Genomic DNA, 11,890 nt, shown 5'->3' on the forward strand with positions numbered 1-11,890 from the left:
CTAAACACCCAATTATTAAACTTCTGTTGCGACTTTTCGGAATTCCACCGACAGATCTAGACCATAGAATGTCATCAGTTACAAAATCCAAATGTATTGGTTTCTTGATATTTTTTTTTGGTGCAATGAGGTTTGGTCTCTCAAGTGTTTGTTATAATGTCTCTGAAGCAAGAGGAAAGCAAACATAAAAACATTGGATTGGATTATGCAGAATTCAAATTCAAATTCATGGATTACTCCAAAACCAGCGTTTCAAACTTGGCTGTAGCAGCTGTTGTGTTCGCCGCAGGTCTCTATCTCTGCCTCTGGTCTACCTCAACCTCATCATCATCAACACTTTACTTTCCAACACAGAATTGCCCATGCCCATCACCCAAACTGGTAATAAGCATCTGTTTCCTTTCCTCAAATCTTATTTTATGAAATCAGGAAATGGGTTCACTTTAGTTTTATTGATTTCATTTCATCAGAGTGAGACAATCCTGAAGTCCCCCAAAGATGAACTTGACATGGCATTGGAGAGAGCTTCAATGGCGAACAAGACAGTTATAATTGCTATAGTAAACAAAGCTTATGCCGATGGAGGAAGTAGAGGGAAGACGATGCTTGATTTATTCTTGGAAGGATTCTGGTTGGGAGACGACACACGAGGCTTGGTGGATCATCTATTGCTTGTGGCCATGGATCAAATAGCCTTCGAACGGTGCAGATTTTTGAAGCTTATTAATTGCTACAAATTGGAGACTGAAGGTGTGGATTTTGGAGAGGAGAAATTGTATATGTCTCAGGATTTCATCAAAATGATGTGGAGGAGAACCCAATTCCTTGGCGATGTTCTGAAGCGTGGCTACAACTTCATCTTCACGGTATGTTTTAACCTTCGCCATTAATATTCCTTTTAAAAGCAAAAGTGGATTACTTGGAATAGATGCGAGTGAAGGGAAGCAAAACAGACAGCTTTTGATGCTTCGTTTTCTAACTTATTGTAGAACCAGGTTATCACTAGTTCACCACCATTATTATTGCCCAATAAATGGAACACAAATCTTCCTTTTTGTAAAAATTTTCTCCCAAGCATCAATCTCCGATCGATCAACATTCCTTTTACCTTTTAGTATATTAATTTTTTTTTTTTTAACCTTTTTAAAAGTAGGCAGAAGATCCTCCCAGGGCCATTGAGAGTAAGGGTGTCAAATTAGAACCAGAATCGAAAATCAAAATCGAAATCATATCAAATAAGTTAAACTAAACCGAATAAAATTCGATTAGATTTGAGTATTAGATTTTAGAACCGATTCGGTACTGGATCAAGCATATGAATTGAATTCCAAAACTGAAACCGAATCGAATTTGAATACTAGTATATTATAGTATGCTATTTTATTATAATATTAATATATTATAATACTAATATTTTATAGTATACATTACTAATGTTAGTATTAGATTTTATAATACTGTTAGTATTATGCTATACTACAATATTATAGTATATCTTACAAAAACAAAAAAAAAAAAAAAACGATATTATAATATGTATATTATAGTATATGGACTGAGTTGAGGAATTGGAGCCGAACCATGTAAGAATCTAGTAGAACGAATAAGAATCGAAACCAAACTGAAACCGAGCAGGTTCAGTTTGAGTATTGAATTTCAGAACCGATATATTCGGTTCCAGATCATAACAACACTTTTTGGAACCGAACCGAATAATCCAAAATTAAACCGATTGACACCCTTAATTGAAAGCACACACTTGCTATGTTTGGTATGCATTCTAGGTCGATTTCGCATTCTCGGGCGTTAAAAATAACTTATTTTATCATCTGAGAATGCAAATTTGACTTGGAATATACAAAATAATGCCTCATATTCAAGAATTTACTATATTTATATTTTAGATTTTCTTATTGACACCCCCTAAGATATCAAATAATTTGTAATTTTACTTCTTTGTCATTTTAGTATAATAGATTTTTTTTTCCTCAATGAGGGTATATATTGTCAATTTACATATGTACTCAAAAAATATATATATGTAAGGCAATAAATTTTTTTGATAGTGAGGCATATTGATTACTCACAAGTTATTTTTGAAAATACTGTTACACCCTATCTTAAAGAATTTTGATAATAAAACAAGAGATAATTAAAAGGTGTCAAATTTTAAATACACTTAGAGGTATCATTTAGAGAATACTTTATCTAATTAATTTCATTTAGAATGATTTCTCTGACCAGAAATATGAATGGTTTGGATCTTTACTGGCTCAGCCATCACACCGTGGGTCCACCCGCCCTCACTTTCTCCACTACCAAAAAGAAAAAAATCTGTCGGGATTCTTCCTTTTTCATGGTCTGTGAGTTGTTTAAAGCCTGGATCCCCACTTCTTTCATTATGTTGGATTGGAAGCTTATAATCTCAATGAATACCTTTCACAGTTCAACAGAAGTTTGCACTTTCAAGTTTCACCTACGTAAACCATATCAATAACTTATAATTCTTCTCTTCAAGAAAGAATTATCAAAAGTCTAAACTTATTTGAGGTTTTTTTGTTTTTTTTTGGACTGAGTTTCCATCCACCCATGCATTCACCGCGGGGTGGGAGTATTTTGGAACATACCGCAATCCTAAGAGGGTGAATCGTTCTCTATGGGTGGAGGGAAATTTAGTTCTTAATTTTTTATGATTAAACTTTAGTCCAACTTACTAATGGTACTCTCAGCCTGAATAGCAAACTAATGCATGCCCGAGGGAGAAATCACCCACTAGAACACATGCCTTATAATTGCTGCACAAACCATTGCACTTGTTGGAACCTTTTGGCATCTATTTTGAGCATTAATTGTTACTATTAAAGGGGTTTGTATGACAATATTCAAAAGAAACGAATTTGATGTTTTTCTGAATAAATTTGGAACAGAATATGAATGTGATGTCCATTCTGCTTTTATATTTTTTTAATAAATCGAATGAAAAAAAAAACACATTTGTTGGTAATTGGAGGAACAGATTGAAAGTTGCTTATAGAAAACATATACACAAATTTGTAAAAAAAAACAGCCCAGTAAACTTGACTCTTTCCTTCTCCCCACTGCCACCACCGCCATATAATGTTTGTTAAAAAAACAACGCAGCAGAATGGCGATTTTATAGAAGAAAGTAAAGAGAATGAGAAATCAAGCACAAATAAGACAAGATTTTACGTGGTTCATCCCATGAAGAAAGGCTACATCCACGACCGAACGATGGTACAAATTTACTATTTCTGTGAAACAAATACAAACGATCATACACATCTCTCAAAGAGATAACAACAATATATAAGAAAACCCTAACACCAGAAAGTACAAAATTGCCCGCAGAAACCCACCCGATTTGATGCGAACCAACATAGGATAAAATACATATCAAATTGAAGCTCTCGACGAAGACGAAAATGTTGTTGGTGAAACCTGATTTGGTCTAGAAAGTGCGGTTGAGACCTTCAGAGGGCCGTTTCAGCCTCGAAACGATCTCGGAATGCCGAAAAATGGCGGGGCTTCATGCCCAAGGCTAGAGTTGTGTTGGGCTGGTCGAGATCTTCGAAATGAGTACTTTTGAGCCATGTGTTGTGTTTTGGTCCGGCTCAAGTCTTTTGGGCATTTTTTGGACTAGGGGCATTTGTGTACTTTCCAGGGTTAGGGTTTATTTTTGTTTTTCTTTTGCAAATTGCCATTCTGGGCGTTGTTTTCATAACAGAAAAGGCCCACTGAAGAATCACCACAGCACTTTCTGGATTAGAACTGAATCAGGCTTCACCAATAACAATGTCCCTCTATTGTTCTACATAAGTAGTTCACTTCAACTAATTCTATTCCTTTCCTGTATTCTTGCAGGATATGGATGTAATGTGGCTAAGGAACCCATTTGCTAGATTGAGCAAAAACCAAACTGAGGATCTCCAGATCAGTTGTGATGAGTTCAATGGCTATCCACATTCACAAGACAACCTCATCAACACAGGCTTCTACTTCATTAAATCAAACAACAAGACCACTACTCTATTTGATTCATGGTATGACATGAAAGACAACTACTCTATTGGAATGAAAGAACAAGATGTCCTCATCAAAATAATGCATATGGGTGTGTTCAAACAATTGGGGCCGAGAGTGAGGTTCTTGAACACCCTCTATTTTAGTGGATTCTGTCAAGACAGTAGAGATTTTAATGCAGTGACAACAGTTCACGCGAATTGTTGTCGCAGTATGGATGCTAAGGTAGCTGATCTTATAGCTGTTCTTAGAGATTGGAAGAAATTTAAGCAAGTTACAAAGAAGTATAAGCGTTTAGTTAAGAACACTTCATTCTTTAAATGGTCTGATCATAAGGCATGTTTCAAGTCATGGATAGGGTTCAATTTTAGTGCACCTGTACCATAGATTTTTGGGGAAATTTTCTCCATGATAATACCTCTTGTAAACTAGCTACCTCATTGAAATTGGATATATAATAATAAAAAAAGAATATAAATGATTCTTTTTTTTTTTTTTTTTTTTTTAAAGACTATTCTTTTCTTCATTTACCAAGTTCAACAAAATACTCTCCCACATGTTCAAGAGGAAAAGACAGATAAGTTCAATCTTTCATTATGTTTAATTTCAATTACTTTATATCTTCATTGCTTGAGAGTGTCTCTACATATGAAAGACTTTATCTCTTCTTTTTTCTTGAGAGACTTTGTCTCTTCATGTCTTCTCTATAAAACTCTCCTCTATAAATAGGGCGGACCTCTAGGCTTTGAGTTCACCAAGTTCTCTCAAGTTATTTGTGCAAGTGTGGATTGTAATCTCAAGTAACTCTTGTGATGATTGAAGTCTTGCTATACTTTTGTTTTGAGACTCTCAACTTAAATTTTTTTTAGTGTTTTACTTTAGTTTGAGCACAATGTTGTATTATTCAAAGGGGTCTAGTAGTTGCTATTTCAGAATGTTTTTCATTGATTTAGTTGATCTCCAATAGGAGATTAAACAGAGATTACAATTACAATCACAATCAGTTCAACCCTAGTAGAGCCCTAGTCGGATTACACGAATAGAAAGAAGAGATTGAGTGCAAGTGTGATTACACAGGTGATATGAGTTCCAAAAATAACAGTAACCGAATATAGAGTTCTCAAGTTGGGTAAAACGTACTATATTTCGGTCAATACACTCTCTCAAGGTGGAGAATCAGATCCCCTTAACTCTATTATATGTCGATGATATTATCTTGACCGGCAACTATAATATCCTTTGATTTGACTACTGCATTTGCTATGAAGATTTGGGTCCTCTTCATTATTGTCTTGATATAGAAGTTCTACATATTTCACAATGCCTCTTTCTTATACAATCTAAGTATGCTTCTGACATACTTGAATGTGCCCATACGCCTGCTCTCAAGCCATTGTCTAGTCCTATGGGAGTTGCCACCTCCACCTCGGCTTCACCATCATTTCTTGATGTTACTCTTTATCGCAGCATTGTGGGCTCTTTGCAATACCTTACTATGACACTCCCAGGTTTATCATATTTTGTTAATATGGTTTGTCAATATATGCATGTTCCAACTATGCTCATTTCAAGTTTACCCCCACCCCCCCAAAAAAAAAAAAAAAAAATTATGCTCATTTCAAGATGGTGAAGTGTATTTTATGTTATGTCTGTGGTACTCTTGATTTTGTCATTCACAATTTCAATCATAGTTCTCTTGATCTTTCTAACTTTTTCGACTCCAATTGGATTGTTTATCTTGTTACTCAGCGGTCTACAACTGGATTTTGTATGTTTCTTGGTTCCAAATGCATTTCTTGGAGTGCTATGAAACAACCTATTGTTTTCCATTCTAGCACAGAAGTTGAATATTGTGCAATGACTTCTACAACGGCTGAATTAACATGGCTATCTTTCTTACTTTGAGACATTGGCATTCCTCAACCGGGTGTGCTATATTGTTTTGTGACAATCTTAGTGCCTTATACATGATTGTCAATCTGATTTTTTATGTTCGTACGAAACATGTTGAGCTCGATTATCACTTTGTGCATGAGAAGGTGACTCTTGGCAATATTATTACTCATTATGTTCCTTCTAATCGCTAGCTAGATGATATCTTCACTAAGCCATTAGCTCGCTGTACCACCCCTACTTTACCCCCTAAAGCCATTTAAGTTCATACCGTTAATTTTAGGTGTTAAATGCTAATTTTTTTTTTTTATTGACCAAACTATCATTTTTTCTACCACCCTATAATTTGAAAAGACCTTTTTGCCCAGCCCTCATCTTCTCTTACATAATACCACCACCACCACCACCACCACCACCTAGAGAAGGAGTCAGAACATGAGAAAATTCGAAACACTTCCGGCCAGACTCTCTGGAAGATCGTCTCTTTCCGGCAACATCGTCGGACTTCGAAGATCGAATTTCAAGCTTCAAGAAAGGAGGCAGAACATGAGGAAAGTCGAAATCAAGCTAGGTCTCACCTCGCTTCGTAGTCCACCTTACTCACCTAGACAAACCCAGAGTCACCTGATTGTGTCTCCGATTCAAAGCCCGGTCACTCCACTAGGTTCTGAAACTTTGTTCTCAGTTCAATACTCTGGTTCGGCCTGAAACCACTCTGAGATGTCTGAGATCCCCTGTTTTTCTTTGTTTGGGTTTCTCTGTTTCCTTCCCTGTTACCTACAATTAATCCAGTGTTTCCTCCTCAACTCGGGTTAGGGAAATAGAAGCTCAACTCCCCCTTTGTCTGAAACACTCAAGTGTGAAATTGAATGAGAGAGCTTACTTAATCCTTATAGCACACTATAATCACACAAAGCTAGATAAAAGCTTGATCAAAAGCATTATATTTAACGTATACAGGTCACATTTGCTTACATATACACTCACTTTAAGATTAAGATTAAGCCTAGACTCTTGACTCCTAGAACATACTTTGAAGCTATGGCTTCTCAGCGTCAAGCACTCAGGCTCGGTGCTTGGAAGCGAATCGGTTGTTGAGGCTCACTGTCAGTGCCGCCTCCGCCATTTGCTGTGGGTTTCGCTGGATTTTGTTGGCATAAATTGAAAGGGACTGAACGCATAACGTTGAGTAGCGAGTGGCGCTACATGAGGTCTTGATGTATCCAAGTGAAGCTGAACTCCGGCGAAGCAGAAGATGCAGAGGAGTAGTAAGAAGGACAGGGTAGGTTGTGACATGTTTGAGATTGGATCTGAGTGGCCGAGATGCTTGGATTTGCTTGAGACAAAGTTGAGGAAAGATAGGTCTGCAAATCCGTTGTGGGGGTCACATGCCCATGTTATATGTACCCTATTCAATTCAATTATATATTTTACCATGAACCTATGAAACCGACATTGAAGCTGCTAGAGCTTACAACAGAGCGGCGTTCAAGATGCGTGGAAGCAAAGTCAATATTGAATTGCAGAGTAGCTAGGGTTCAGGGAGTGTTCGATCGAGAAAGGGAAAGGGTGAAGGTTGTTTTGGGTATTTTCTTTTTTAAGCTTTTGTTGTTTTTCTTTTTTAACTTAAGGGTATTTTGGTAATTATGCCTTAGCAAGGGTATAAATGTACATTACCTGCTTCAAGTTAACGTTTAACTCTTAAAATTAACGGTGTGGACATAAATGGTTTTAGGGGGTAAAGTAGGGGTGGTATGTGGAATTTTCAAAGGGTGCGTGTGCATTTGTCAAAAACTTAAGGGGGGGCATGAGGAATATTGGGTGCATTTTAGGGGTACGTGTATTTAATCCCCCAAAAAAGACTAATTATCTATTAAATGAAAATATTTATAATTTTAAGATTGGGAGAAAGTTTTCATGCACGATCGTGTAAACCCTATATGTGAGAGGGTGGGAGTTTCAACGCATTAATTAATGGGTGGGGATTTATGACTTTTCCAACTCTTTTTGAGAGGCCTGGTCACATACATGGCTTACACAACCGTGTATGAAAACTTTTCCCTTAAGATTGGACTGAGTTTTTTTAACTTAAAGAAAAGTCTAATTGTCAATTGAATATGAAACAAACCAATATCCAATCACATGTACGTATAGACAAAAAAAAAAAAGAGGCAAAATGAGTTTCAGATAGAAAAAGAAAGAGTACATACAACATAACTTAAACAATTAGTATGGTTCTAGCTTTAGAGGATATGTATACGCTTATGAAGAGACTAATTAAGTCATTACACACACTCACTGCAAAAAAAAATGAGCAGCGTGGAGCGATGATCTGCCCAGGATAAGTAAACAAGGATTCTACGGTTACAAACACATAGGATTTACTGCCTTTACGGGGGAAGTGGAGTTCGATCATGGAATTGTTCACCAACAGTAGTAGTAGTAGTACTACCAAAGAGTCGTTCATGAAGAGCTACAAAAACTAGCTTCTTAAAGGTTCTCCAGTGAAATCGGTCCTTGATCCACTTGATCAGTCTCAACGGATTGGGTAGGAGGAACAGTGGGAGAAGGCAGAAAATGAAACCTGCACGTCCGATCTGGTCAAATAGAGCAACATAAACTAGCACGGCTAAGGCCTGGAACTTACAGAAGAGACGGGCATTATTTAAGAGAAGCCATGCCCAGCGTGGAAGCTGACCATAATAATAATATTGGATAAAATTCAGTGCAATGGAAGTAGAGAGGGCAAGTAGCATAGCTAACAATGAAATGGTGATGGTAATAGCATGATTCTCAAACAGCTCTTTTCCTCTTCCGTCGAATTTGATGGAAAGAATTCCTAAGACTGTGGTGAGAACGAACCCAAACATGACACTATCATTTATCCATTCCAGTCGATCATGAACACTTTCACATCGCCGCAGCCGCCGCCCGCGGCTGTTAAGGCCATCCAGAGTACTACTCCATAACCGTCGTCTCCTGTAGTTGTTGTTCGCCATTACCATGTTATGTCTGAGTTTACATGAGCAAAGGATTATAATATATCTTGCTGTCTACAGGGCTGCATTCGATGCAGGGTCTCTTCTGACTATGGCGTCATTTCTTGGTCCACCTCGTTGCGTCATTGGATTAGATTTCTTGATCAACCTTTGAGGGACCTCGATCCATCACCGTCAATGGAGTGAGGAGAGTTTCATAGAAAGAGAGTCTGTATTGATCCAGGAAATACAACCAAGCACCGTCAAGGGAGGAGAGGAGACAGCTTCTCGATCACTTTTCCCGATCAGAGACAGGCAGGCGATTATCAGGACGTATTCAAGAAGGTAGGAACCAGCAATAAAACTAGCAAAGACAGCTCCACCGGTGAGCGAGACAACAGTGTTTGTTTGCCAAAGAACCACTGAGAATCTTACTTCATGCCCCTCCGACCATTAGATGTGAATTTATGGCCATCCTCTAGTTTTGCTGCGCTTTTTGTTTTTTTTTTCTTTCTGTAATTTGGTAAAAGACTTTATTAACAGAAGCCCCTCGGACCCTACTGGAGTCAAAATACAAGGCAGAACAAATAGAGGGAGGGAGGGAGGGGAAGATGATCCAGGAAGTTCAGTATGTTCAATTCAATATTGTAGATTCTCCAATGGAAGAATATAGAATTTGGATCATCTATGGCGCAGCTGCCCATCCTGCCTATGCTACGTAGACACAGGGCCACATGCAAAGACCATCTTACCCCTGCCCGAGCACCTTGCCCGAGTGAGGGTAAGGCGGCCTTTGCACGCGGCCCTATATCTGCACAGACAGGCAGAACGGGCAGCTACGCCGTAGATGATCTGCATCCAAGAATATATAGAGGTCACAAATTACAATAGGAGATAATCCTAATTGAGCTACACAAGGAAAGAGGATACATATTAGGTTGCATGAAATATAGACTTTACATTCAAAGTGGATCTCATATCAGAGTTTCTATTCTAGACAAATTCTATATCGCATGGGAGTTGGAGTTGCTAATATTGAGAGAGGTGGAGAATTGGCCAACTGAATCTTCAGCTTGTCATGCAAGAATTGAAATCCGACAATAGCGAGTGCTTTGGTAAGCATATCGGCCAATTGATCTTGAGCATAGTTAGTAAGTTCGCATATTAATTGTCGTACCCGACTTTTACCGTATTTTATGAGGTAGCTTAATTCCATACATGACTCTTAAGAACAACTGTATTAATTGTCGTATTAATTTCCGTATTGATACATATTTATCTATTTTGATTTAATTAATACATATTTATGTGTTTCTTTATATTTTTCATGTATTAGCTTTTAGTCAGTATTCTGTTTCTTTGGTTTTGATTTGAAGGTGTATTTTAAGTCTCTACACACAGATACATGGGATCAAAATGTTTTTCTAAAGTTTCTAAATCCCTAATTCAAAAACCCTCGATCCATCTCTTATTCTCTTGTTTGCTCTTTGCGAGAAAACCATAAATCACTATTCACTGGCGGCATTATCTCCCTCTACTTTGGTTCCGATAGATTTCTTCTGACTATCCCGGCTCCAGCGAGTGTTCCTCTAACTATCCTTGCTCTGTCAAGATAAGTAGTGCAGTAAATAGTGTTCTTCTTCTATTTTTCTGTGGATGCTGTACGTTTTATTTATTTATGAACTAACAGTGCTTCTTCTTCTTCTACTTGTGTATGATGTTGCTTTGTATTTTTCTTCTGTGTATTGCTGTTTTTTGAGATGATGAGGTTGATGTTGCTGTTGCTTCTTCTTCTACTTCTCTCTCTCTCTTTTTTTTTGTTTTTTAAAAAATGATGGTGTTGTTGCTTCTTCTTTTTCTGCTTTTGTATTATTTCTACTTGCTTTTAACAATTAAATAATTGTCTAATTTTTGAGCTTGTATTGTATCCAATCACGTTTCAAGTTGATTTTGTTATCAGAACTTGAAAATAATATAATTATTGTTATTAGTTTACTGTTGATTTGGTACAAGTTTTAAATCTGTGAATCTGTTGCTATAGTTTATTGTTTTAAAACTATTTCTTAGCTTCTAGCACAATTGCAAGCAATTCAGGGTCAATCAGAGCTAATACAAGTAAGGGTGTGAATTGGGACAGTTCCCGGTATTTGGGATGGGACAGTACCGGTACCTGTACCAAAAGTGCCAATCCCAGTACCGTCCCATTTAGTTAACGGGACCAAACTTAGATCCCAGTCCTGATTACTAGCGGGACGGGACGGTACCATTTTTTAATTGGTTCTTGGCACTGCAGAAAAAGGGGGAAGAAGTTTAATTGTTTCTAACAAGGCGGGTTTATTAGTGTTGTGGAATATTTTCACCATCATGAAATCTAAGTTGTCTACTACTTTTTATAAAACAACTTAAATTATGAAATCATAGTTTTACTTCTTCAAACTCCCTAAGATCACATATAATAAGCTTCTCATTTTTTTAAATTTAGAGAAGTCCTACAAAATGGAAGAATCCCGTTGTGTTTCCTCTTTGATTTTCCCAAACAAAACTCTATTTATCACACATGTCACATGGTAGTATAGTACAAAGTACGAAGTGCAAAAAGGAAGAACCTGGTAGATGTAATTGGTCGAGGGAGGAGGGAGTAGCACTGTAGCAGGTTCTGTGAGGAGAGACTTCAAGCTACGACTGTTGATATGTTGTTCATCTTCGTATTCAAAAGGCAATTAGTGAAACCCTAACGAGCCGTAATTCTTATACCCTTTTTTTTATTTTTTATTTATTTAAAAGATCTTATATACTCTTTCTTTTTAAATGGTAGTAGTAGTTTCGGTACCATCCGGTACCTAATTGGTATTTCGGTATTAGTACCGTTGGGAATTCCATCTCAAAACCGTCCCGTCCCATTTATCATTTGGTACCAAAATCAGATACCAGTACCGTCCCATATACTAATGGGATAGTCTGGTACCGGGTTTTAGCGA

At 37.3% G+C, this 11,890-nt stretch overlaps 1 protein-coding gene across 1 annotated transcript; it reads left to right on the forward strand.

Annotated features, from left to right (window-relative positions):
- The first annotated feature begins 217 nt into the window (after positions 1-217).
- On the forward strand, positions 218-4,468 carry LOC122659460 (uncharacterized protein At1g28695-like). The gene is made up of 3 exons (XM_043854567.1): positions 218-381; positions 471-866; positions 3,883-4,468. The coding sequence occupies exons 1-3, from the start codon at positions 229-231 to the stop codon at positions 4,426-4,428; spliced, it is 1,095 nt and encodes a 364-aa protein (XP_043710502.1). The 5' UTR covers positions 218-228; the 3' UTR covers positions 4,429-4,468.
- Positions 4,469-11,890: the final 7,422 nt, after the last annotated feature.

The sequence above is a fragment of the Telopea speciosissima genome, chromosome 1 (assembly GCF_018873765.1).
Source record: "Telopea speciosissima isolate NSW1024214 ecotype Mountain lineage chromosome 1, Tspe_v1, whole genome shotgun sequence".
In the NCBI taxonomy this organism is placed as follows: Eukaryota; Viridiplantae; Streptophyta; class Magnoliopsida; order Proteales; family Proteaceae; genus Telopea; species Telopea speciosissima.

Bases quoted from the DNA above. Each gene is read 5' to 3' on its own strand.
- LOC122659460 (XM_043854567.1), top strand. From the start codon at position 229: ATGGATTACTCCAAAACCAGCGTTTCAAACTTGGCTGTAGCAGCTGTT. The intron at 382-470 runs GTAATAAGCATC...TCATTTCATCAG, and splicing joins CATGCCCATCACCCAAACTG to AGTGAGACAATCCTGAAGTC. The intron at 867-3,882 runs GTATGTTTTAAC...GTATTCTTGCAG, and splicing joins GCTACAACTTCATCTTCACG to GATATGGATGTAATGTGGCT.